Raw genomic sequence first — 27,990 nt, forward strand, 5'->3', positions numbered from 1 at the left:
TCTATAGAAATGTAAAAAATATTCACCTTTTTCTTCCCATAAGTGTGGGTCTGGCCATTTGTGAATTTTATGGGTCTGGCTTCCAGTCTCATCCGTGTCCAGCTATTTTTTGACAGCTTGTTTGTTGTGTCTTACGATATCATTTTTATGTATTTTTTTATTTTATTTGTTATGAGCACACTGGTTTGTAGTGCAAACAGTTTTACCATTTACTGCACGTTGTTACTGTTTTTGTCATTTCCCTATAGCAGATAATGAACAGCAAGTCTCACCCATAGGCTTACTTCCGTGTTGAAGAAAAAGGTGCATATACAAAAAAAAAAAAAAAAAAAACCTTTTGTGTTGTGTTTCAGGGGTTGGTAGTCAACAGGATTGGGGAGTGAATTACAACCCTTCATATATTTGTGCATTAAAGAAATCAACTGTGAAAATATCCTGTGCTTTAAAAAATCCTCATGATCAGGAGCTCAAAACAGTCTTCTGGACCAAAACTGGATCTTTACCTCACCTGTGTTTAGTCCCAAACAACAGAGGAAGAGTTCAGTGTGTCCGTGAACATAAAGACACTTACAGTATCACTTTGAGGAGTGTAACAGAAGCTGATGAACACATGTACTACTGCAGATTCACTACAAACACCACAAACACTGAGGGGGGAGAATGGACAGAGCTTTCTGGAGCTCAGCTGGACGTCACAGGTAGAGCTAGTATACTAGTCTAGTGTATAATGAAACACTGAGTTTCATTAATCTGATGGTGAATCATAGTGTTGTTGTTGTTGTTGTTCTGTCAGAGCTGCAGGTGGAGACACAGCAGAGTGTGAAAGAGGGAGATTCAGTCAATCTGACATGTAAAACCAGCTGCTCTCTGACTGAACAAACAACATTCATCTGGTACAAAAGCAAACAGATAGTAACTAAAGGAATTTTGAAAGAGAATCAGCTTCAGCTGTGGTCAGTCAGTCGTCATGATGAAGGACACTATAAATGTGCTGTAAAAGGAAATGAACAGCTGAAGTCTACACATGATTATCTTAAGGTTGAATGTGAGTAAAAACTGTTTCATTAACATTAGTGAAATATGAAAGATGTATTACAGATTATTCAGATTATATTACTCAGAATTTAGTTTAGATTTGTTCAATCAGACTGCCAGACATTTCTGTTAATTAGACTTTTTTTAACAACATAATAATATGTTAAATGAATGTGAATCAAGAATCTGTGTTTAGAGACCCTTTATTACCTTTGGGTTGATAATGATAATGAAAAGTCATGGTATAAATAAAATAATTATGTTCATATTTTAATTTAATCTAGATCCTCCAGAGAGTGTCTCAGTGTCCATCAGTCCATCTGGTGAAATAAAGGAGGGAGATTCAGTGACTCTGATCTGCAATAGTGATTCAAACTCTCCTACAGAAATCAGCTGGTATAAAGGAGAAACTCTTCTGAAATCTGGCGACACCTACAGCATCACTAACATTACGTCTGAGGCCAGTGGAAACTATTACTGCTCTGCAAAAAATAAACATGGATCTCAGGCTTCTGCTGCTGTGACTGTAAATGTCATGTGTAAGTCTGCATTTAATTTTTGATCAGAAATGCTTAATTATTTTCTTAATTATTTGTCATACTGCATGTCACTTTTTGTCTTTTTAGATCCTCCAAAGAGCGTCTCAGTGTCCATCAGTCCATCTGCTGAAATAGTGGAGGGAGATTCAGTGATTCTGATCTGCAGCAGTGATTCAAACCCTCCTGCAGAATTCAGCTGGTTTAAGGAAGGAAAGTCTGTAGGATCTGGGCTAATCTATAACATCTCAAAGATAAGCTCTGGTCACAGTGGAGAATACAAATGCAAGTCTATCAATAAACATGGAGAGAAAGACTCTGATGTTGTGATGCTGAATGTGATGTGTAAGTGAACACTGATATTAAATTCTTACTATTATAATAAAATGTCTGTTTTTAGTGATTTATCAAATAATTTATCCAAAACATTTAATTTTTATTTCTTTCAGACAAACCAAGAAATGTTGTGGTGAACCTTAATTCATCTGCTGAAATAGTGGAGGGAGATTTAGTGACTCTGATCTGCAGCAGTGATTCAAACCCTCCTGCTCTGAACTTCAGCTGGTTTAAAGAAGGAAAGTCTGTAGGATCTGGAAAAATCTACAGCATCTCAAACATTAGCTCTGATCACAGTGGAGAATACAAGTGCGGATCCAGAAATAAACATGGAGAGAAAGAATCTGATGTTGTGATGCTGAATGTGATGTGTAAGTGAACACTGATGTTAAATTCTCAACTATAATAATAAAATGTCTGGTTTAAGTGATTTATTAAATAATTTACCCAATCCATTTTATTTTTATTTCTTTCAGACAAACCAAGAAATGTTGTGGTAAACCTTCATTCATCTGCTGAAATAGTGGAGGGAGATTCAGTGACTCTGATCTGCAGCAGTGATTCAAACCCTCCTGCTCTGAACTTCAGCTGGTTTAAGGAAGGAAAGTCTGTAGGATCTGGAAAAATCTACAGCATCTCAAACATTAGCTCTGATCACAGTGGAGAATACAAGTGCAAGTCCATCAATAAACATGGAGAGAAAGACTCTGATGTTGTGATGCTGAATGTGATGTGTAAGTGAACACTGATATTAAATTCTTACTATTATAATAAAATGTCTGTTTTTAGTGATTTATCAAATAATTTATTCAATCCATTTTATTTTTATTTCTTTCAGACAAACCAAGAAATGTTGTGGTGAACCTTACTTCATCTGCTGAAATAGAGGAGGGAGATTCAGTGACTCTGATCTGCAGCAGTGATTCAAACCCTCCTGCTCTGAACTTCAGCTGGTTTAAGGAAGGAAAGTCTGTAGGATCTGGAAAAATCTACAGCATCTCAAACATCAGCTCTGATCACAGTGGAGAATACAAGTGCAAGTCCATCAATAAACATGGAGAGAAAGACTCTGATGTTGTGATGCTGAATGTGATGTGTAAGTGAACACTGATGTTAAATTCTCAACTATAATAATAAAATGTCTGGTTTAAGTGATTTATTAAATAATTTACCCAATCCGTTTTATTTTTATTTCTTCAGACAAACCAAGAAATGTTGTGGTAAACCTTCATTCATCTGCTGAAATAGTGGAGGGAGATTCAGTGACTCTGATCTGCAGCAGTGATTCAAACCCTCCTGCTCTGAACTTCAGCTGGTTTAAGGAGAATCAAACCTCAGCTGTTGGATCTGGACAGAGTTTCAGCATCTCCAGCTTTAACTCCAGTCACAGTGGACTCTACTATTGTGAGGCTCAGAATGAATATGGATCTGAGAAATCAGCATCTGTTTCAGTCACTGTTAAAGGTATTCACTATTAACAGACACTCTTTGAGTTTCATCAGTCTCTAGTGTGAAATGATCTTCATGAACATCTTGTTTCAGCGGTTGAGAGAGCTGCTCTGCACACAGTTACTGGGCTTATGGCGGGATGTGGAGGATTGATCTTCGTCCTCATCATCACCATCATCATCATTGTGTTTATTAAGTGAGCTCCTGCATTACAAAAGTCATTTCAAAAGTTAAAATGAATGCATAGTTTGTTAAACTAATTGCAAAATATTAAATGTTACTTGCAATAAATTACTTTTCAGTACCTTCTAAAAAACATTTTTTTTCCAGAAAAAAGAGAGACGGTGGAACTGAAGTTGTCAGACAAAATCAGGCAAGTTTAATAATACATACATGAATCTACAAAACAAAAGTAACATGATATTGAAAATGTTTTTAACTAAAAAGAAAAAAGAAAAAAATCATATACTGTTGCTTGACAAATATTTACCATGATGTTTCAGATTGATCTTGCGATATCTGTCTGATTATGTTATTTTTTGAAACAGCAGGAAGATCATGTTGGCAGATCAGCAGAAATACCTCCGACCAACGATGATCCAGTGTATTCACTCGTATCAGACAAACAGACGGATGATCTGTATGCCAAGATTAAAGCAAAAAAACCCAAACGCTCTGGGAGAGAACAAACAGAAAAAGATTCTGGAGATGCTGAAGAGGTTCAATATGCCAGTGTCCACTTCAAGAAGAAAGACATGAACAAGACTGAAGAGACCATTAAATTGCAACCTCCGTCTGATACCAACAGGTGAGAAACGATTTGAACCCCAATGAAACATATTCAATGCTTTATCAGTCCTCTTGTTTTTGTGTCATCAAAATGATGAATTGTCAGCTGCTGGTGGGACTTTCTGAAATGCCATATTAACATATTCATTTAATTTCTCCCTAGATATGAAGATGTGATCTACAGTTCAGTCAAATGAAGAACTTGTGGTCAGAGCCGGATCCTATTGATGCTCATGAGTGACCTGGATTTGAGTCCAACCCAGGTCATGTTCCCAGCTCCCTCTCCTCTTGATTTCATACATTTACACATTTATGGGACTGTTCTGCTGTTTAGACATTAATAGCTTTAAGTTCAATATCACACACTGCCTTCACTCAGATCTGTTATAGTCAGGCCTTTTAGTTCTCACTTTGTACAGTCAATGTAGAACAAATGTTGTCTTTTGTGTGTCATACTGTGTGATTTAATGCTAAATACATTCAATTTTAACATTGTCAAAAAGGTTTTCTTTGCATTATGACATTAATATGACAATTGCCGCTCTGGTCTATTTTCCTATAAACAGCCTAATCAAGTTATAATCATTTTCAGCTATCTGCTCATAAGACGTTTTTTTTTCCAGATATCTATTTTTATTTTGTCATTGAGAGTATTGATGTTGTTACTGACATTCAAACAAAAACGTCTCGGGTTACTAACGTAACCTTAGTTCCCTGAGGGAACGAGACGCCGCGTCATGGAACGCTATGGGGAACGCCATTGGCGGGCCGCACTCTGAATCATGTCTACAACCAATGAACGACGGGGGTGACGTCACAGGCGCGGTGACGTCACCGACCAGGAAGTATAAAGCACGTGCGTTTGAAGCCGGCGGCAGCTCAAAGGAATGAAGCGAGCGCCGCAGGGTGCGGGAATTATGGTCCGAGACGCGGCGTCTCGTTCCCTCAGGGAACTAAGGTTACGTTAGTAACCCGAGACGTTCCCTTCCGGGAACTCGAGCCGCGTCATGGAACGCTATGGGGAACGAGACTACCAACGCTCCCATGATTACCAAACCCTGCGTAGTGTCTGTGCAACCAGGGTAAAAAGAGCCTTTGTCTAGCATTACGCGGACAAGGAGGCCCTGTAGTCCTCGGCCCTCGGGCACACGAGGAGAGGTAGTCTAAGTCCTTTGTCTGGGAAATAGCCAGAACAAGAGGGACCGAATGACCACTGTCTAGCACTCGGCGGACAGATGGTATACGGTAGTCCTCGGTCCAAGAGGACAACGCACTCGACCTCAAGAGTGCTCCCCGGGCACCCGGGGAATGGGGTTCTACCTCTGTCTGGCCTCGGCCAGAGCGAGAGGTGCTCCTCGGCTCACACGAGGAGTCTTAGTCCTTTGTCTGGGAGTAGCCAGAGCAAGAGGGACTGCAACGACCACTGTCTAGCACTCGGCGGACAGATGGTGTTAGGTAGTCCTCGGTCCGCAGACCCACGAGGACAGTGCACTCGACCCCAAGAGTGCTCCTCGGCCCGCAGGCGCACGAGGAATGGAGGTCTTCCTCTGTCTGGTCGCCAGCCAGAACGAGAGGTACTCCGCGGCCCTCAGGCACACGCAGAGTCTTAGTCCTTTGTCTGGGAGTTAGCCAGAACAAGAGGGACCGAATGACCACTGTCTAGCACTCGGCGGACAGATGGTGTAAGGCAGTCCTCGGTCCGCAGACCCACGAGGACGGTGAACTTGACCTCAAGGCTCCTCGGCCCTCGGGCACACGAGGAGAGGGTGATCCTTTGTCTGGGGGTACAGCCAGAACAAGAGGGATCCAAGGCTCGGCCTGGAGCTCCGCCAGGACGCGAGGGAATAGGCCATTGTCTAGCATTCCGCGGACAAGAGGGCACTGCAATCCCCGGCCCTCGGGCACACGGGGAAGACAGTAGGGGCCTCTGCGTGGTAGCCAACCAGCGCGTGAGGCACTCCTCGGCCTTATTCTAAGGCAGACGAGGAGTCTTAGTCCTTGGTCTGGGATGAGGCCAGAATACCAGAGGGACCGAACTACACTCGGTCTGATAGCACACTGCGTCAGAACACGAGGACAATTAAGCCATTGTCTAGCATTCCGCGGACAAGAGGGCTGTACAGTTCTCGGCCTCCAGGCACGCAAGAGAACCGTGGACCCCTTGCCTGGTTCGCCAGCCAGTGCAAGAGGCACCCCTCGGCCCTCGGGCACACGAGGAGTCTTAGTCCTTTGTCTGGGGTTTAGCCAGAACAAGAGGGACCGGATGCCACTGTCTAGCACTCAGCGGACAGCTGTTGAAGGCAGTCCTCGGCCCGCAGGCACACGAGGAATCTTAGTCCTCTGTCTGGGAGTACGCCCAGAACGAGAGGGAGTAAGACTGGGTCTGATGGCAGCATCAGGGCATGAGAGTAAGGGCTTTTGTCTAGCTTTCCGCGGACAAAAGGTAACATTGCAGATCTCTTTAGTGGCGAAGTGACTTCTCTTCTCTCCGTAGAAAGAAGGCGCCTTGCGAAGTCTCCTCCTGGCTAGGGAGGTGGCTGACTCTCTAGGCCTAGCGCACTAGGCCGAGAGCACAGCTGAGCCTGGAGCGGCTCTGAGGTCAAGTTCGTAATACCTGACGAATGTCAGGGGCGTGGACCAACCTGCGGGTGGCATTGCAGATGTCCTGGATAGGGACACCTGCCGTCAGAGCTCTCGAGGCACTCAGACCTCGAGTAGAGTGAGCCTTGAGTCCCAAGGGAGAGGGGAGATCAGAGGACTCATAAGCAGTAGATATGGCATCGATGATCCATCTACTAATAGTAGGCTTTGAAGCCGGGCTCCCCCTCTTAGGGGGGCTGTAACAGACAAACAGTTGCTCTGTTTTACGCCACGTGGCAGCTCTGTGGACGTATGCGTCTAAGGCTCTGACTGGGCACATGCAGTTCAACTTCCTGTGATTCTGCTCCACGTATGGAGGAGGATAAAACGCCTGCAGCGTTACGGGCTGTGGTGCTAGGGAGGGGACCTTCGGGACGTACCCGACCCTGGGATACAGAAAGGCCTTGGCCATCCCTGGGGCAAACTCTAAGTGAGACGGGGCCACTGAAAGGGCCTGCAGGTCCCCAACTCTCTTAAGAGAGGTGAGGGCTATCAGAAGCGCTGTCTTAAGGGTAAGTATGCGATCTGTAGTTTCTTCTATGGGCTCGAATGGAGGCGCACATAGGGCTTCTAGGACCACAGCCAGGTCCCACGTGGGGACCCTGGGTGTCACTCGAGGCCTCAACCTGAGCGCACCGCGGAGGAATCGTATGACCAGGGGCTCTCTGCCTACTGAGAGGCCACCTAGAGGGGCGTGGTAGGCACTTATAGCCGCCACGTAAACCTTCAAGGTGGAATGAGCTAGCCCAGCGGATAAGCGAGACTGTAGGAACTCCAGAACTGTACCAACCGGGCAGTTGACTGGGTCTAGGTGGCGCTCGCGGCACCATCTCGCGAATAAGTTCCACTTGAGGCCATACAGTTTCCTCGTAGAGGGAGCTCTGGATTGGAGAAGGGTCTCGACAACCTCAGTTGAGAGACCCGCTCCTATGAGTTGTGCCCCCTCAGGGGCCACACCCATAACCTCCATTTCTCTGGGTGGGGGTGGCATATTGCGCCCCCAGCCTGAGACAGGAGGTCCCTCCTGACGGGAATCTCCCATGGAGAGCCGTCGAGGAGAGATATCAGGTCCGAGAACCACACTCGGGCCGGCCAGTACGGGGCTACTAGTAACAGCCGTACTTGAAACCGGCGGACCCGTTCCAGAACTCCCGGGAGCAGAGCGATCGGGGGAAAGGCGTACAGACGAAGCCTCGGCCACGTCTGTACCATGGCATCCAGCCCCAGTGGAGCTGGAGGAACTAGAGAGTACCAGAGGGGACATTGCGATGTCTCTTGAGTCGCGAAAAGGTCCACCTGTGCCTGGCCAAACACTCTCCAGATCTGCTTCACCGCCTCTGGGTGAAGCATCCATTCCCCGGGCCTCGGCCCCTGCCTCGACAGGACGTCTGCTCCCACATTCAAACGTCCAGGAATGTGGACTGCTCTCAGGGAGAGGAGTTTTCCTTGAGACCACAGGAGCATCCGGTACGCCAGCTTGAATAAGGGGCGTGAGCGGACACCTCCTTGATGGTTTATATAATAAACTACCGCGGTGCTGTCTGTACGGACCAGCACATGACGGTTTCTTAGGTCTGGTAGAAAACTCCTGAGGGCCTGGAACACAGCCAACATCTCTAGGCAGTTTATGTGCCATGAGAGGTGGTGAGGGCTCCACAGGCCTTGGGCTGAGCGGCCACTCATGACCGCTCCCCAAAGAGAGAAACCAAGGTTTCTTCCACATGGCCAAGGCACGTAGGCAGCGCCGCGTGACCTTGATCTTGCGGAATGGGTTTCCCCTCGGGGAAAACCCCTTGGTTTTGAGCCACCACTGCAGTGGTCTCATATGCAGCAGTCCAAAAGGTATCACGTTGGATGCGGCTGCCATAAGACCTAACAGTACTTGGAACTGTTTGACAGTGAGTGACTGGCCTAGCTTGACCGCATTTACTGCAGTAAGTATGGAATCGATCCGAGCAGGTGACAATTGTGCCCGCATCGTGGATGAATCCCACACCACGCCTAGATAAGTAGTCCTCTGTAATGGAGAGAGGACGCTCTTCTTGGCGTTGAGTCTCAACCCCAGCTTTTGTATGTGAGCGAGAACAGCACCTCGATGCTGAACCGCTAACTGTTCCGAACTGGCCAGAATAAGCCAGTCGTCTAAGTAGTTGAGTATGCGGATGCCCTGGAGTCGCAGTGGAGCCAGCGCAGCATCCACACACTTTGTGAACGTCCGGGGTGAGAGAGCTAGGCCGAAAGGAAGTACTCTGTATTGGTACGCTTTGCCCCTGAAAGCGAACCTGAGAAACTTCCTGTGTTGAAGAAGGATGGAGACGTGAAAGTAAGCGTCTTTTAGATCTATCGTGACAAACCAGTCCTCGGACTGGATTTGTGACACGATCTGCCTGACAGTGAGCATTTTGAACTTCAGTTTTCTGACTGAGCGATTTAGCAGTCTGAGATCTAAGATGGGCCGAAGCCCCCCATCCTTCTTCGGAACAATGAAGTAACGGCTGTAGAACCCGGATTCCCTGTCTTGAGGAGGGACCACCTCGATGGCCTCCTTCCTCAGAAGAGTATCTACCTCTTGTTCCATTACCAGACCCTGCTCGGGGCTTACTAAAGTTGGAAATACCCCGCTGAAGGGCGGCGGCTTGCCGCCGAACTGAATAGCGTAACCCTTCTCTACAGTACGCAGGACCCACGTTGTAACATTTGGCAGTAGCTTCCACGCTGCCAGAAAGTTTACTAAGGGTACCAGCCTCTCGAGGCTGGTGTCTGGATTTCTCTGAGGAACTAATTCGGAAGCCTGTAGCAGAGAACTGGCAGGGAGTTCCTGAACTAGCTCCTCTGTAGACCCCCGCGGGGGCTGCGAACTCTCCAGGGCCGCTACGTTTCGAGGCGGAACAGCTAGAGAATGTTCGCGGGAGAGCGCCGCGCCCTGTAACACTGGCAGGGTTAGCTGACTCATCTCCTGAGGGCCACGAGGGGGTTTGAAACCCGCACCTGAGGGTACGGTGCAAACCTGCTCGTGAGGGGCTGCCCTCAACGGCCCTGAACCACAACCGTCAGGGCCGTTTGGCCGAAGACCTCTTAGATTGAAGGACGACCCTCAGGTCGGGCTTCTTCTTCGAGGCCTTCGGCTTAGAGCGTTGCTGACCCCGCCCTCTAGGCCTGGCCGGAGGAGCACGGGTGGCAACGCTCTGTTTTTGTGCCTCACGGTGAGAGGAGCTGGTACACGGCTGAGGCTGCTCCCGTCTAGCAGCCTCAGAGGAGTAAACCCGGCGAGGAAGAAATGTCCTGAATGCCGCCGCCTGTTTGCGGGCCTCCTGGTGCCTGGCGACAACTGTGTCGACCGAAGCACCAAAGAGGCCGGCTGAATCCAGGGGGGCATCCAGGAGCGTGACCCTGTCCTTTTCTTTGACTTCGGACAGGGTCAGCCAGAGATGCCTCTCCGCGGCCACCAGGGCTGCCATAGACCGCCCCACAGCTCGGGCGGTCTCCTTGGTGGCGCGGAGAGCGAGATCTGCGGTTCTACGCATCTCTGTGATGTTGACTTCCTCGCCATCATTAAACTCCTTTAGCAGGTCGGCTTGGTACGCTTGGAGGATTGCCATAGTGTGTAGGCATGTACCAGCCTGACCTGCTGCCGTGTACGCCTTGCCCATTAAGCTAGATGTAACTTTCAAAGGCTTAGTGGGCAAGGGCGGAGCCTTCAAGGACGACGCCGAGCCGGGTGACAGATAGCCCGCAAGCGTCTGTTCAACCCGTGGCATCGTCCTATATCCGTGCTCTTCCGCACCCCCCACGTTTCCGTAATTTTCAGAGGGGTTAAAGAGGCGGAAAGAGTACGGCTTCTCCCACGATTTAGAAAGCTCTTTATGTAAATCGGGGAAGAAGGGAAGACTCCGCTTAGGAGGTGCTGACTTTGTCCGCAGGAAGCGATCATCCAATCGGCTTCGCTGCGGCTCATAAGTTTGACTTTGTTCAGCGGGCCAAGAGATGTGAAGCTTGGCGACCGCGTTTGTCAGCACCTCCATCAGCTCCTCGTAGTGAGGCGATCGGGGTGGCGGTGGTGGTTGCACATCCAGGCTCTCAAAGTCAACCTCCTCGGAGGAAGACAAGAGAAGCTCTGGGATCCCCTCCCGGGGGGAAGAAACCGCAGTGCGGGCTTCCACATCCAGGAGGAGATCGCTCGATCCGCTGAGTGAGGGCGGAGATAGGGGTTCACCCGTCTCCATACCCTCCAGCAGATCGAGCTGCGAACCCCACGAGTGCAGCTGCCGCTCCGCCTCGGCGGAAGCGGGGCCAGACCCGCGGGGAACGCTGGTGAAAGCCCCCTCCTCAAAGAGGGCTTTCCGGGAGCGAAGCACCCGCACTGGCAAACGTTCACAGTGCGGACAGCCAGCCTTTTCGAGGGCTGACTGTGCGTGCTCCGCCCCCAAGCAAACCACACATAGGCTGTGTGTATCCCCACCAACAATGAAACGTTGGCAGGGAGGAACACACCGCCTATGTGGGCGCTGCACCGCCACAAAACTCTTTTTAAAGGTTGCTTTGAAGCCATAACTACTCAAATGAAAGTGTACCAAACTGGGCACGAAAAAACAGCAGAATGGCTTCGAGACAGACACAGACATAGAGCGCTCTCGCTGAATGACAAAAGCTGCCGCCGGCTTCAAACGCACGTGCTTTATACTTCCTGGTCGGTGACGTCACCGCGCCTGTGACGTCACCCCCGTCGTTCATTGGTTGTAGACATGATTCAGAGTGCGGCCCGCCAATGGCGTTCCCCATAGCGTTCCATGACGCGGCTCGAGTTCCCGGAAGGGAACATCACTTGTAACCATAGTTTGAAGTGAATTAAAGTGAAAAAAAAAAAAAAATGTCAATGGAAGGCAGCAAGCCTTACTCTCTAAGTTGATGAGTTGATTTACTTGCCTCTGGTCTTGGAGCTTTTTAGATGGACGCTGAGGCTTTTTAGGTCAGGTAGAATCTGTAATCTCTGACCCAGTTTGTTTACCGGCTTTCATGGCTGCAATAAGCTGTGTTTTCCACCAACTGGCAACCCAGGGTGTGAATATACTGTTGGGTAAACCTGCAATGGGTGGAATCAAACAGGCAAAAACAAAAATAGACAATCCGAAACAGAACCAGTGTTGCCAAGTCTACAATTTTCCGCCGGAGTTGGGCTAGTTTTATACTGACTGCCTATATAAGTCAGCACTGAGTGTCATTTAATCAGAATCTTTTGACTGATAATTGACAGTGTCCATTCACTTGCAGCTTTTTTGCCATTTGGTCTGCTATTACAGCGACATTTACAATTTTTTCTCTTCAAAGTTGAGACTTATTGGCATAGAGACAGGAAGTGTTATCATTTATACCCCTCTGCTTAACACATCTGTTTAGTCTTCAAACTTACCATTTACACTTTGACTATAAGCAAAAAATCTACTGCAAACAAGGTATGAGAGTTTTATTTGATAAAGAGTTTGTGAAATAAAGAGGTGTGAAAGAGAAGACGCTGATAGCTTTTGGTACTAAATGTTTGTGGTTGGGTCACTTCTCGCTTATGTTATACCAAACGACCCTTAGTGAACCTTTATATCACAGGGCCTGAGGATGCTGCATTTTAAGCTTGGTAAACATGTAGATATTTAATATTATGATGAATATGATTTGGTAGCAGATCAGCTGGGCAATGTACGAAGCTTTTAAGCTCTCATTCATTGTTAGTGTTTAAGTCTTGATATGCCGTGCCTACTCCAGATGTGTATGTGACACAGCAAAAGCCAACAGAACCCATTATAATCAGTGATATTTTCTATACTGGATGCAAAAAGAAAAAAACAAAAGGAAAGGCAAGAGGAAAAGGCTTAAGCTTGTTTGAGGCTAATTTTTAACACGCATGAGCAATGTAACCACAGTTAAGCAGTTCAGCAATGTAACACCTCCACTTCAGCCCTGCTCTTGCTGGTCTTTTGTGTGAAAACAAGTCACAAGGCAGTTTCTGAGCAGCACTTGTGCTATTAAAATTGTTCTTTTGTACTAACCAAATACAAACCCTTTTCAGAAGCTTTATTGCTAGATGTGGTGTTTATAAACTGGATGTGTGTGTATTTATATGTTTATTTATAGAGCTGTGATGGTTCAGGTGCTGATGAGTGTCAGCACGACTATTCTTTCTCTGAACTTTTTGCTCTTGATATCTGGTGAGTCACAGCTGTTACAGTCACAGTGTTTTGTGTTTTTTAAAGCATGTGTTAAGTATCCATTCTACACTTCTTTTAGATTGTGGAGCTTTGGAGAGAGTGCTTGGCAAAATGGCTGAAATCTATTTAAAATCAGCACCTTTAAATGGCTGATGTGTTCAGTTTGCACAGTTCTGTGTCAGCGTGATCACTTCTGCTTTTCTGCAACACCATCTTGTAGTACTTTTTACATTTTTCACACAGTTTGTGTGTCATCTCTCCAGCAACAAATTATTGTTTTTATTCAGCTACATGCATAAATAAGCTTTGCTGCTCCATGTTTAGTATTTCAGGAGTTTTTGGAGAGAACTGGAATGTGAATCAATATGTACTCTCAAAGGATCCATAGTAAACATGTTATGCTCATATAGATACCCTGAGCAGTATAAATTGATTGATACATACTGGATAAAGATGCCAGATTTGGAGATCAAAAGTTTAAAAGAATACCCCAAGTATAAAGATAGGGTTGAATACATTGAAGACAGACAAAACAAAACCCCCATCCTCAGACTGCACAACGTCACTGAACATGATGAGATGACTTATTGTTTCAGATTTATAACAGAAACTACTAGTACTTTTAGAACTTGGTTAGAAAGATCTTATCTTTACGTTTGCCAAAACTGTACAAAATATCAGACAATATATGTGTTTTCTCTTTCAGCTCTTCAAGCAGGTAATCTGACAGTTTGACAGACAGATTCATCTGGTACAAAAATAGACAGGCTTTAAACATCCAGAACAAAACTCTCCAGCTTCAGTCGGAGCGCAGTGATTCTGGCAGATACAGCTGCGCTATCAGAGGACATGAGCATCTGCCCTCTCCTTCTGTCAGCATCACTGTTGTGTGTAAGTAGGTCTTCTTTTACCTTTTTATTTGCCCTGGACTCTATAAACTGCAATAAAGAGTTGGTGGAGTGGCTTTAATGTCTTCAATCTGTCAGAATAGCCTCATCAGCCCCCTGCTGGTAGATATTGTAACTACACCATCTGACTGTTTTTTCTCAGTTGAAGTACATTTTTTTCTATTCATTAACCATGCATTCTGACTAAATACCTAGATGATCTTATAGATGTTTTACCAGAGTCCAATTCTTTTTGAAATGCTTTTAAAAGCATTAAACTAGACATGAACAGCTTTCTCCAGGTCCTGGCGTGAGTTGTGGCTGAAGAAACAAAAAAGGATAGAAGTCTAATTCTAAACTGGGTTTTGTAGCTTAAATATGATCTTTGTTGCAATAACAGGTGAAGAAAAACATTTTTGACCATTTTGCTTGAAGTTCAAATTAAAGTTCAAATAAAAATCATGTTTTAACTCTAGATCTCCCTCAAAACACGTCAGTGTTCATCAGTCCGTCTGCTGAAAAAGTGGAGGGAGATTATAACACATTATAACACTGATTGTTAATTATTACATATCTTTATACTGCTTCTTCATAGATTGTCTGCATTCTTATAGTAACTGTTTAGTGAACTTCTGTTGTGTTGTGTATCTTTCATTTACAATATAACAAACAAGTCTGCCATCCTGGAGGCTGTTTATTTCTTCCTCATTTCTCTGATTAATATATAGTATTATATGCTCTGTGATCAGTAATGACAGACAGAATTACCAGATATCAGTTATTCATGGACAGAGTTAAATTCAAAATAACATGAAGTGACAGCTACTCAGATTACTGCATATTAACTTTACCTGTGCTTCTACTTTTTAATCGTCTTTTACTCTTTAGATTGAATCTTACTGAACTTGAATCTGTTTTCATCCATTAGGCTTGTAGGAACAGCGATTCATTGTCTGCAATTCTGAGGCATGTTTTTGTCACCATTATGTTCAGTTAGTTTCAGTTTAATGGACTTTTAGTTTGTATTCTTTACTTCCTGTCTGCCTTGGTTTCCTCTGTTCTTTTCCCACCTTCTCTTTGTGTGGTCATGGTAATTGTATGAGTACTAGTTCATCCTTTTCCTGTTTTCAGTCTTGTTTACATTTAGTGTATTGACAACTACCTTCCCTTTGGGTTACCTGTGCTTGATTTTTAAAGACTCTTTGATATCTCACCATCCTGTGCTTTTGATTCCATGAAAGTTTGCACATAATATATGTTCCTGACTGACTCTTCCATTTCTGAATTAATTTCAACAGAGAAATGTACAAAAAATAGATGAATAATAAGACTCATTTGCATAAAAACATGAAGTTCTATAACCACTGCCAATTCTACTTAACATGTCTGTTTTGTCAAACTCATAATGTGCTCTTTGGGAACTGGAGAAGAAAGCTGTGAACAAGGTATAAGAGTTTATTTGATCAAGAGTTTGTGAAATGTAGGGATGTGAAAGAAGATACTGATGTTTGCTTTTAGGACTAAATGTCTGTGTTCATGTGTCTGCCAACAGATGGTCAGATCAGTTAAATTATATGTAAGGAATAATTGACGACGGGCCGTTGAAGCGGAGCGGCCGTTACACCTCAGGTGTGCATTATTTTCTTAGAATTCAACGGCCCGAAGTAAATTATTCTGCTTATACTACGGTTACCACACCTCAAGACATCGATCAGATGATATATTTCAAGGCATTCATCCAGTTTTGTCCTTAAACCGCTATTGTGAGTAGAATTAATTCCTTACGCAGCTCATCCAATGCCTTCTTTGCTAATTCCAAAACGTCATTTTTTTAAACCTAGTAACAACGCTTGAGTCGTTGATAGCAGATTAAGTTTAGACAGGCAGACAGATGGAAAGAGAGAGAGAGAGAGAGAGAATCAATCAATTAATCAAACTTTTATTACAGACTCAAGATACATTTTTATTGTATTGTTTTATTGTCCATGGACAACGCTGACAAGAGTGATGCAGAAGTTTTCACAATGAAGCTTACACTGTTTATACCAGAGAGAAAACAGATTTCACAGTAAATGATAATTTTCAGAAATAAAAAAGTGTTGTTGTTGTTTTGTTTTGTAGAACATCACAGTTATATATGATATGAGAACAGTAGAGCCTGTAGATAGGAAGTATGTGTTATTTAATAAAAATAAAATTATATTTCAGAATGACAATTTTTTTTTTCTCAAACACAGTCAGTGGGGTAAAACGGCCCCTAGGGGGCAGCGGGCAATTACTGTATTCTGTTCTGAACATCAAATCCATTGTTTTTCCTTCAAATTAATTAAGTTAACATTAAATAAACTTGTTTAAATATGTGGGTTAGGGTTAGGCCCCCTTGATACAAATTGAATTTTCATTAAAAATCTAATAACATGAAAACTCTGGACATTTTTCACACTTTGTTTATAATTTATGTCATTGTCTAAAACTATTTTAACTTTCCTGAACACATTTAACTGTTTCACAGAAATAAAAAATGACACAGTCCTTAAGATGGGCGTTTTCCTTCACTCTACCCTAAACTTAGTCTTTCTGTGACATACTGTATGTTTCCCTTTTCCTTCTCTTCAGCAGGAAAACAGGAGTTTCTGGCGTCCAAGGTGGAGTTTCAAAACAGGCAAGTCCAGAACAGCATCTGTTTCAGCATATTTTTTTTTTTTATAATTGTGATTACAATGCGATCATCCGGACTGTGTGTTTATTTTGGAAAGCAACAGCACAGTTGTGCCAGATCAGACGAGCGCACATCCTTCAAATGCAACCAATCCGAATGAGTTATTGTACGTCACCAGCGTCACTCACAAAAGACAGAGGGCTGAAGAGGAAGATGAAGTTCAGTACGCCACCATCCAGCTCCTCAGAAACAACGGGAACACGACTACAGAGGCCTAATGTCAGAATGGAAACGCGAGAGATCACCGTGGCCGCTTTGCTGTTTCTGCCGAGTAAGACTCACTTCATCAGTTCTAGCATCATGATGTGAACAAACACATTAACTCTCTAGTTTTTCTTAAGAAATTGAGGCACATATAGCTTAGATGAACAAGGTTTTATGGGTGCATATTAGTCTGGTTAATTCGCCTGGTTTTCTTATCGTTCAGATCAAATGATGAAATGGCTGATGATGCCTCTGTGATCTATTGATTGATTGAGTTGCTTGAAAATTACATCGTCTCATCTAAAACTGAACATCTGATGAACTACACTGGAACTAAATCATGCGAACATGCATTTTTCTACACTGGAGTCAGTCGACATGAAATAGAAGTTGCGATCAAATTTAGCAAGTATTTAGCTTAAGATACAAAAGAAAAGTGTGAAACGGGATTTTATTTTATCCATCGGATGCACTAAGAAAATAAATAGGGTCAATTTTTTATTTTTTTTTGGACGTTTGTGTTAAAGCTTGTGTGATCGTGCGCAGTGCCTTTAAATATAATTTGTGTGAGAAATAGAAAGTGAAACTAAGAAAGTTGATGTTCACCATCCTTAGCAAAACAAATTTCTGTATGAAGGAGAGGCTTCATTGCGCTGTATAAACTGCATTTGTGAGAAAACAGCAGCTATCGAATGACTGGATATCTTTGCCAATAGATATTAGTTTTTCTCAAAGCAAACATGTTTCACACATTCTCACACAAAATAGTATAGTAAATAGTATGATGCTTTATTTGCCGTTAACGAATGTGTTCTTTTGTAGTTCTTGTCTTTGTTGTATAAAGCATTATGCTGCTCTTCTCTGCTCTTTATTTTTTTTAAATTTGTGATCGTTCACAGTGAGACTAATTGCAGCACAGTAAGACGCGTTTAAACTAAATTTATAAGAGCATCTGTAGAAAGGATTGAGTAAACAGTAATTAAAATAAAGTATGTTGATTTTGGTGAATGCTTGTTTGGTTTATTATATAAGCTCAATAACTGTTGTTGATCCTGTACATATATTAATATATAGAGTTAAGCTCTTTAAACCAGGGCCTATAGTAAGTATGCAGTCAGGTCAAAGCTGCTGCTTTAGTGGTGTTTTGTCATCCCCCTGTGGTGCTGTTTGGTATCGCAGCTGGATTTGTGGTTATCTTACTCAACCCTGCTGCCAGTAAATTCCTGTTATTTAACCCCTTATTTAAGCTCTGCAGCTATTTGGGGGATTTCCGCCTGCATTTGGCCTACCTAAATTCAAATGGTTCCCCTATACACATACAATGGAGAAAAAAAAATGGTTTCATTGTATAGAAAACCATTTAAACTACATAATATCAGTGTAATTCTTTATAAATAACATTATATAGGTTTCAAATATTACAATAAAAACTAAAAAAACATAGGCGCTTTTTGATTTTTTTTTCAGAAGTTTTTTTTTGAAAGTCTGTTATTCAGGTTTTGGGTGTCTCAGCTATTTGCAAATTGTTTTGTTTGATTCCACTAGGTCTCAGGATATATCAGAAAAAAGATTTTTTCATATAACAGTTTCTAATTGGAAGTTATTGAATTATAATCGAAGGGAGTCGAATTGGCCCTTTCCCCCCCCCTTTTTCCCCCTAAAAGTGTCCTTCTGTTTCTTTGCAAAAACAGGTGTTATAAAGCACATTACCCCTTAGAATCCTATTTTACTATGTACCATAGCACTTTTCATGATTATTGACTGAATTATGTTTCATTTTTATGTTTGCCTGTGTATTTACTGAAACACCTACTGTACTTTACTGTCAATATTCAATATACACTCAATACATAGCTTAGCAGATTGTTTTGGCGTCCGTTACGTTTCAAACTAATTATAAGAATAAAACAAACCTGAATAGAAGCACTGTAATACTTATAGACGCGCTTATGAGCCGCGGATCCTCTGCTCTCCATGGAAACGGCCCGTTATTTATTCATTTAGCGTCTTTTTTGGCTAATGGCGACCGCTTTATTCGTCTGAGACACATATCTACGGTGTGAGAGTCCAAAAACTACATATCCCAAAAGCCCCTGCACCGTCGAAGCATCTTTTGTGACCCGGAACTTCTCCATGACTCTTCTTCTTCTTCGCGTCTGGAGAGGCAGAGCTGTCATCGTTCACACCTCTATTCAGCACTGCAGGCGGCCGGAGACTGTAATCTGATCTACTGAAGCCGCTGTCAGTCAGCCGTGAAGACACACACACTAGAGGATGGATACCCGAGCCGAGCCCGACGGTACCCGATGGAACCCGACGGGCCGGGCCGGGTTCGGACAGATATTTAGAAAGGATGCTCGGGTTCGGGTCGGGCTCGGTCACATCAGCGCGATAGTAATATTCTGATTCAATTGAAGATTATTTGATCTGTGTTTGTCACACAATAAAATGATTTACATGGTCAGATTCTTGAGAATGAGCTTTCTTGTGATATATGACTTGTCTGTTTTGTGAAAAATATAAGAAAAACACATTCTTTGTAATAATTCTTCAAAATCGTTAGGCAGAATTTTGTGTGTGGTACGACATAAATTCTAAGCATAATTTTACTACTTTATGTATCATAAAGCTAAATGGTATTATGGTATTCCCAGTAAAGAGGAGACTCTAAGCTTTCAAATGAGACCATATATGGCTGGAAGGTCATGTAAATGAAGCATCAACATTTTGAAACAGAGTTTAAGAGGTTAATGCCACAATATTTTTTACAGTGAACCTAGATTGTTTTGTTTTTGCTTCTTATTGTCCCTGGCCTTAAAACTGGGAGAGATAAGTGGTTAGATAGTCTTAGACCCCTTTCAATTTTGCTGACACTGCTAAAACAAGTCAGTGTGTTTGATATGTGTTTGCGCTGTTTTTTTTTGGCACTTTTCTTTGTCAAAGGATAACAAATGGGTAATAACTAGGTACTAACTATGAACCTACCCCTAAACCTAACCCAAACCCATACAATTACCTTATATTTTCCAGTGTTTTCTGAACACTGTAAGTACAGGTAAGTTAACACACTGTAAAATAAATAAAAAAATTACAACAATTACTTTGATAATTTTTATTGCTTTTAAAATCAGCATACTGTCTAACAATCAGACTGCTACAGGCAGTAAAGTGCGCTTTATCTTTTTGACCACCAGATGACAGTAAAGTCAATGGAAGTGCAGAAAAGTTATGAGTAATCAGTCCCAGGTTCTCAGGTTTCTTCTATCTGTTCTAAGTCTGGTAGTGTAAGTTTTTGTGTTGTCTGTCAGAAACTGACCCACTTAAACACAATATATTTACCCATAGTACATGTGGTTGTGCTGCGCCATCGCTTCACATGTTAAACACAGAGTTTGAAATAGAAAGAGGAAGTGAATCTACAAGTTGTAAACCTTCATCTCTTAAAAATGTGATCAGACACTCCTTCAGCCATGATGAGCATCTTTACACAGTTCTTTCTCAAAGCAAACATGTTCCACATATTCTCTCCCAAAGATTTAACAATACTGAATTCTTCATAAGACAAGAGCAGGTTAGTTTTTCGAGTTGTTCTTGTGTAGTTGAGATGGTCACACAAACCCAGGAAGAGGAAGACATACATTTTAACTGCACATTTTAAAGTGTGAAAAATGCAGGCGTTTGACTCTTCAAGCTGCGGATGTTTTTGTCATTTTGGCGTCGGCACTGAGACTGTGACACTGCAGCGCGGTAAGACCATTTTACCGTTATTTAGCATTATATAAGACTATTCTGTAGAGATGAAACTCATATTTGTAAAAGTGTGGTGATGAATTGATATTCACTCCAGAAGCTCAATATCAGTTGTATCCATATGTAAATATATGTGAAGCTCTTTACATACAAGTCCTGACATGAAAAACATCCTCATCATACGTCAAGCCTTCAATGATCAATGAATTAATCTGAAATCATCATGATCTCTATCAATTATCAAGATGATGATCATAATATCATATGTGTATATTTTATGATTGCAGAAGTCACTAAGATGACGTCTCTGATAACGTCTCTTCCTCTGATCTTCGTGATCATGACTGCGGGTGAGTCTTCAGTTACACTCACTATACAAACACTTTAACACCCTTTGAAAAGCTCTTCACACTTTGTAGTTTATAGTCTTATGAGCTGCTATGATAATGGCAAAAATCTATACACTGAAAACCCTAATAAGTTGACTGGACTAAAGTGATTGAGTAAACTCGTTGCCTCAATTTAATTGAGTAATGGAGTCTCCCAAAACTTGCATATTTAAGTTTATTTAACTTTGCGGTTTTGTAGACTACACTTAAATCGTTCAGTTCAATAAACTTTGTACTTATTCAATGTACTTAAACGATTATGTTCAAATGTACTTATATATTTAAGTTAACTCAACATGGAAAGTAACTGAAACTTGAACAATTTTCTTATTTTTGACTGCATTCTTAGTGCACACACCGAACTGAAATAAAACAATGAACAGCATAATTAATCTTTGATTTTTTTTTTATTGACAAGATGTCACAATATTAATAAATACAGTAAACACTATACTGTAATGTAAATCAGTTATAGCCACACCTTAAGGTGGAAAAAAAAAATTAAACTAGTGCAGTACATCAATTGTACAACTCTATGCACATATGTGAACATTACATATGTAAATTTTACAAAACTGAAATGTATACATCATATAGAAGCTCAATAAATAAGCTTTCTGTTGATGTATGGTTTGTTAGGACAGGACAATATTTGGCTGAGATACAACTATTTGAAAATCTGGAATTTGAGGGTGCAAAAAAATCAAAATACTGAGAAAATCACCTTTAAAGTTGTCCAAATTAAGCTCTTAATGCATATTACTAATCAAAAATTACATTTTGATATATTTACAGTTGGAATTTTACAAAAAAATCTTCATGGAACATGATTTTAACTTCAACAATTTTGTAAAAAACAACAATTTTGACCCATACAATGTATTTTTGGCTATTGCTACAAATATACCCCAGCGACGGTTTTGTGGTCCAGGGTCACATATATACTTCACTCAAGTATCAAGTATTTATTTTAATGTAAACATTGCATTTGACTATTTAAGCTTTGTGCAAACATAGCAAACTAAAATAAAACATACTCAGCATATTGTGTATTTCACCAAAATTTCATCAAAAACAATACTGAAATATTACTGTCAAAACCACACTACAGAGGTGTAACAATATACCAAATTAACTACGACACATCAGTTGTAGAACTCTGCATTTAACAATTTAAACATTCTTTTTATTCTTTATAAAATAAATAATGGAGTAAATTAAGGGAGGGGGGAGACTCAAAACAAAGAATGTTAAAGTATCACAGTGATTTCTTAAACAAAAAGTTGGTTTGCCAGAGACTGCACTCTTGGCTTGAGAGCATTCTGTCCCATTGGCATTAGTACACGCCAGATGAAATCAATCTTGTTGGTGAGTGATCTTGATTAATTCAGGTGTAGTGCGTATATCAGACCGAAGAGAAGTCAGATTGCCTGTGGGAGGTCCTGCACTTTGTCCATCACCACTTGGCCTTCAAGAATTATTCCAATTGAAGAAGTCAAATGCAAGGAATTGGAAGACTGAAGATCAGTGTCCTCCAATAAGATCCCCACTGGCACATCAAGGATAGTGTTGTGATGATCAGATACCTAGTGAAAAAAAGAGGTATAAATATAGTATTGTGATCAGAAGTCCAAGGTTTATCATCAATGCATGTTTAACAGAATGCCCACTATATGGATGCCCGATGTGCCACTAATTCTAATCCAACATGGATATTTTCTTAAACAAACTGATACAAACCCCCTGGAGCCTTGTTGGGCAGTTTAATGATGGATGGATGGAATTTTTGGAGATTCAAAATTTCATCCCCCATTCACTCTCATTAAAAAGTTTGGAAGAACCAGGATAAATTTTATTATAACTCTGATTGGATGGCTTGAGGGTCAGTAAACCATGGGGTAATAATTTTTGGGTGAACTACCCCTTTTAAGAACAGATTTACTTACTAAACATGACTGGAAGAAAGAAGAATCATCATCTCCAAGCATGATAGGCAGTCCCCGAAGAACAAGGGTTCGGACCTCAGTTGGCTGGGCTGACTTTAAAACATGAAAACATGAAATTCTATTAAAGCCAAAAAACTCAATATCAATCTATTTTAAGCATTGGTATGTGATATAAATTAAATATTAGATTATCATACATAACAGATTACTGATATGAGAAAATAATAAATGAATTACATTGTTAAAATAAATACTTCTAAAGGGATAGTTCCCCCAAAAATGAAAATTCTGTCATTTACTCACCCTAAATTTGTTCCAAACCAAGCTGTTTTGATGCACCACTTACATGTACATACTAAAAAGAAATACTAAGGAAGTCAGTGCTGCACCAAAATAGTTTGATTACAAATATTCCTTCAAAATATCTTCCTTTGGTTTCAGCAAAACAAAGAAATTTATACAGGTTTGGAACAACTGCGGGTGAGGAAATGATAGAGGATTTCCGTTTTTTGGTTTCCATCCTTCAAGTTATGTTAAATAAGACAAATAATTACTGACCTTTATTTGCTGTAAAAAGTTCAACAAGCGCTGACCAGGAGACCCCCTTTTGGTTTTACAAAGGTCCATGAACTGTGTCTGTCCAGGTTTTTCTAGAATTCCTGCTTTAGATTTTTGCTTATAATTCTGTTGAACTCCATGCAAACCTGGGGGGAAACATCAGGTCACTAATCACATTAGCTTCCACACAGAAATGCTTTACAGGCTAATAAATAATTAGTAAATAATGAAGGCTAAGAATTGGTGTTCTTTATCATGTTAAAGGAATAGACCACTAAAAAAAAGAAAAGAAAAGAAAATTGTTGTAAAACACATGATTTTATTTTGCTGAACAAAAATGCTTGCAGAGTCAAAAACACAATACTTACATTTCCACATGTCATTGTGTCATGTAACCTGTAACAGAAAAGTTGAAAATAATAAGTTTAACAATCAGTAAAAAAAAAAAAGACTCTATAATTAAGATTGTAGTCTTACAGCGTTATCCAAAAATAAACCTAAATGTGCATACTTTACAAATGCTCTGTACAAGTCAAAATTGTCGACTTTTCATTCATACCTTGATAACATTATGCACAATATATTGTTAATTAATTGATCTCAGAAGTGGCTGCCATGCTCTTTCCCACAGAAATACACGATTACACTATGATTAAGTGAATTAACTAATATGTTTCAGTTTTACAAATCAAATAAAGACTAATTTGATATCTCAGTTATCATACCATCTCAAATCCACATAAGTTAACGTTAACGTTACTTGATGGCTACGCTTTCAAAGTTTGACCATGGCTGTGTTGTCTTTTATTATAGAAACGTACCACAAGGATTTAAATAAGCATATTTCACTCAAAATCATCACTTTATATTTACATTTACATAATTTACTTACCGAACATAGAAGAAAAACATCCGTCTTCAAACTTGGTGTCATCAACAAAACAGACGACGGCAAAAGGACCAATCAGTTCTCTTGTTGCTAGGCGGAACTCCTTGCATGGCCAATCACATTAAAATAAAGAACTGCGAAATGTGAGCATGTAAGCGCGGGCCATTTTCAAACTATAATAATATGTCAGATTTCCGGTAAAGCACTTTCGCTATTAGTAGTTGTAATGTGATTTTGCGCTCACTGTAGAGTTTACAAACTAGTTTACTATATGGATCACATAAAGATTGGCGTACTTTGTGCTGTTAATATTTGGTTCAAGCGTAAAAAGAAAATTCTTGCAAAACACTTGTTTTTACCATAATGCACGCACCACAGCTGAATGTGGATGTGGGGCATCGTATGATTTGCACGCCTCTCCGAAGGGCGTAGAAGCTCCTCGGCTTTGCTTAAAAGCTTTCAAATCAAACTGTGCAACCCAGTGTCACAAAAAAATAAAATAAATAAATAAAAATAAGTAGCCCAAATGTGTTCCAATTATGGTGAATAATTGTAACTGAAGCCATTTGTTTTCTGATTTAAAAAAGAGAAAAGACCTTGCACATGGTATTAGAATTTTACAATCAAAAAGACTACATTTGTGAAAATGACCTTTTGAAAATGTTTTTTTTTCTAAGGATTAATCATGATTTTGAGCTCACAACACTTAAAATCTTAAGTTTATGCATTTTGATGGTAAATAAGTTAAATTAACTCACATTTTTAAGTGACAGGACCAACATGCAAAATTGTAAGTAATGTTTAGTCAACATTACTTGATTGTTTAAGTAAAGACAACATTAGGGTTTACAGTGTAAAAATGTAAAAAACATTCACCTTTTTCTTACCTTTTTCTTGTTTGTTGTGTCTTAAAATATCATTTTTAAGTATTATCTTAGTTATGAGCACACTGGTTTGTTGTGCAAACAGTTTTACAGTTTACTGCATGTTGTTATTGTTTTTGTCCTTTCCCTATAGCAGATAATAAACAGGAAATCTCACCCATAGGCTTACTTCCACGTTATGGATATAACAAAAAAAAATAAAATAAAAACATCTGTATTGTGTTTCAGGGGTCGGTAGTCAACAGGATTGGGGAGTGGATTACAGGCCTTCATATATTTGTGCATTAAAGGGATCAAAAGTGAAAATATCCTGTACTTTGAAAAATCCTCCTGACCATGAGCTCAAAACAGTCTTCTGGACCAAAACTGGATCTTTACCTCACCTGTGTTTAGTCCCAAACAACAGAGAAAGAGTTCAGTGTGTCCGTGAATATAAAGACACTTACAGTATCACTTTGAGGAGTGTAACAGAAGCTGATAAACACATGTACTACTGCAGATTCACTACAAACACTACAAACACTGAGGGTGGAGAATGGACAGAGCTTTCTGGAGCTCAGCTGGACGTCACAGGTAGAGCTAGTATACTAGTCTAGTGTATAATGAGACACTGAGTTTCATTAATCTGATGGTGAATCATAGTGTTGTTGTTGTTGTTCTGTCAGACCTACAGTTGGAGACACAGCAGAGTGTGAAAGAGGGAGATTCAGTCACTCTGACATGTAAAAGCAGCTGCTCTCTGCCTGAACAAACAACATTCATCTGGTACAGATACTCACAGATAGTAACTAAAGGAATTGTGAAAGAGAATCAGCTCCACCTTTGGTCAGTCAGTCGTAAAGATGAAGGATACTATAAATGTGCTGTAAAAGGAAATGAACATCTGAAATCTCCAAATTATTATCTTAGGGTTGATTGTGAGTACAAACTGATTAATTAACATTTGTGAAATATGAAATTGGTATTACATATTATTCAGATTAAATTTGTTTAAATTTGTTCCAGGCCCAATCAGACTGCCAGACATTTTTGTTAATTAGACTTTTTTTTTTTTTTTTTTTAAATAACCTAATAATATATATTGTTATATAAATGTGAATCAAAAATCTATGTTTAGAGACCCTTTATGACCCTTGGGTTGATAATGATGATGGAAAGTCATGGTATAAATAAAATAATTATGTTCATATTTTAAATATATTTCATCTAGATCCTCCACAGTATGTCTCAGTGTCCATCAGTCCATCTGCTGAAATAGAGGAGGGAGATTCAGTGACTCTGAGCTGCAATAGTATTGCAATCCCTCCTGCAGAAATCAGCTGGTTTAAAGGAGAAACATTTCTGAAATATGCCGACACCTACAGCATCACTAACATTACGTCTGAGGCCAGTGGAAACTATTATTGTTCTGCAAAAAATAAACATGGATCTCAGGACTCTGCTGCTGTGACTGTGAATGTCATGTGTAAGTCTGCCTTTATTTTTGATCAAATATGGTTGATAAAATTTTTTATTATTTGTCACACTTTTTGTCTTTTTAGATCCTTTAAAGAGTGTCTCAGTGTCCATCAGTCCATCTGGTGAAATAGTGGAGGGAGATTCAGTGACTCTGATCTGCAGCAGTGATTCAAACCCTCCTGCTCTGAACTTCAGCTGGTTTAAGGAGAATCAAACTTCAGCTGTTGGATTTGAACAGAGTTTCAGCATCTTCAGCTTTAACTCCAGTCACAGTGGACTCTACTATTGTGAGGCTCAGAATAAACATGGATCTGAGAGATCAGCATCTGTTTCAGTCACTGTTAGAGGTATTCACTATAAACGAACACTCTTTGAGTTTCATCAGTCTCTAGTGTGAAATGATCTTCATGAACATGTGGTTTCAGGGGGTCAGAGAGCTGCTCTGCACACAGTTACTGGGATTGTGGCGGGATGTGGAGGATTCATCATCCTCATCATTGTGTTCATAAGGTGAGTGGAGTTTGTCTAGACACTTTTTATTTGATGTATTTTAACACATTTTTAATAGTTTTCTCCTGTTTTCAGTTGGAAGAGGAGAAGAGAAGGTGGAACTGAAGATGTGAATCAAAAGCAGGCGAGTCAGCAAAAACACACCTCCATCTACAACTGCAATATTTGATGATATTGTTGCACTGAACTACAAATAAAATACTTGATCTGAATTAGTGTGGAAATCTTTCTCTATAGACGGCTGACTCGAGTGATGATACATACACAGCTCTGGATCCAGTGTCCAGAACATCTGCTGACATTTACAGCACGATCAGAGTTAGTCAATGTCTCAAACACTTTTACACTCGCATTCAGCAGATCCATATACTGTAAACATAGGCTGTTTTGTTGATCTGTCTCTTACAGTCTGGTGACTCCAGAGCTCCTGATGACATCTACACGGCTCTCCAGCTTCAGTCCAGATCTTCTGAATATGAGACTCTAGCAGGAGCTTCAGCAGATCCACATTAAACTCTCCTCACAGTATTACTGCTCATATGGAAATATGCTCCACAGAAACTCATATATATCATATTGTGATGCTTATTTCATTATTGATAACTTTCTTAAATCTTGTTGAAGTATACTGTAATCGATCTTATAATGGTTTGCAGAATTGTTGTTTTTTAATGCATATTATAGCCTATTTCACATTTTTATGTTTGTGCTGCACATACAAATATATCTTTCATGTTAAACTCAATATCTGGCACTGTTTGTGTGTATTAAAGTCTCTAGTTGCTCTGATATCTGACTGGATTTTGTCCTACTG

The 27,990-nt window shown here is 40.9% G+C and overlaps 2 protein-coding genes and 1 long non-coding RNA gene across 3 annotated transcripts; 2 read left to right on the top strand and 1 right to left on the bottom strand.

The window, feature by feature from the left end:
• Window positions 1-1,264: 1,264 nt before the first annotated feature.
• On the top strand, window positions 1,265-27,965 carry LOC141336308 (B-cell receptor CD22-like). The gene is made up of 11 exons (XM_073841878.1): window positions 1,265-1,277; window positions 1,320-1,574; window positions 1,662-1,916; window positions 2,021-2,278; window positions 2,384-2,641; window positions 2,746-3,003; window positions 3,108-3,371; window positions 3,450-3,543; window positions 27,252-27,300; window positions 27,414-27,494; window positions 27,585-27,965. The coding sequence occupies exons 1-11, from the start codon at window positions 1,265-1,267 to the stop codon at window positions 27,687-27,689; spliced, it is 1,890 nt and encodes a 629-aa protein (XP_073697979.1). The 3' UTR covers window positions 27,690-27,965.
• LOC141336736 (uncharacterized) lies at window positions 21,320-23,575 on the bottom strand. Its single transcript, XR_012355727.1, has 3 exons — window positions 23,436-23,575; window positions 22,878-22,970; window positions 21,320-22,517 (listed from the first exon to the last, which is right to left on the bottom strand). It is a non-coding gene; the product is annotated as an uncharacterized lncRNA (long non-coding RNA).
• Window positions 24,688-27,063, top strand: LOC141336229 (B-cell receptor CD22-like). Its single transcript, XM_073841784.1, has 5 exons — window positions 24,688-24,724; window positions 25,602-25,781; window positions 25,874-26,125; window positions 26,419-26,673; window positions 26,750-27,063. Exons 1-5 carry the CDS (start codon window positions 24,688-24,690, stop codon window positions 27,061-27,063), a joined length of 1,038 nt encoding a protein of 345 aa, XP_073697885.1.
• Window positions 27,966-27,990: the final 25 nt, after the last annotated feature.

This window comes from Garra rufa, chromosome 6 (genome assembly GCF_049309525.1).
Source record: "Garra rufa chromosome 6, GarRuf1.0, whole genome shotgun sequence".
Lineage (NCBI taxonomy): Eukaryota > Metazoa > Chordata > Actinopteri > Cypriniformes > Cyprinidae > Garra > Garra rufa.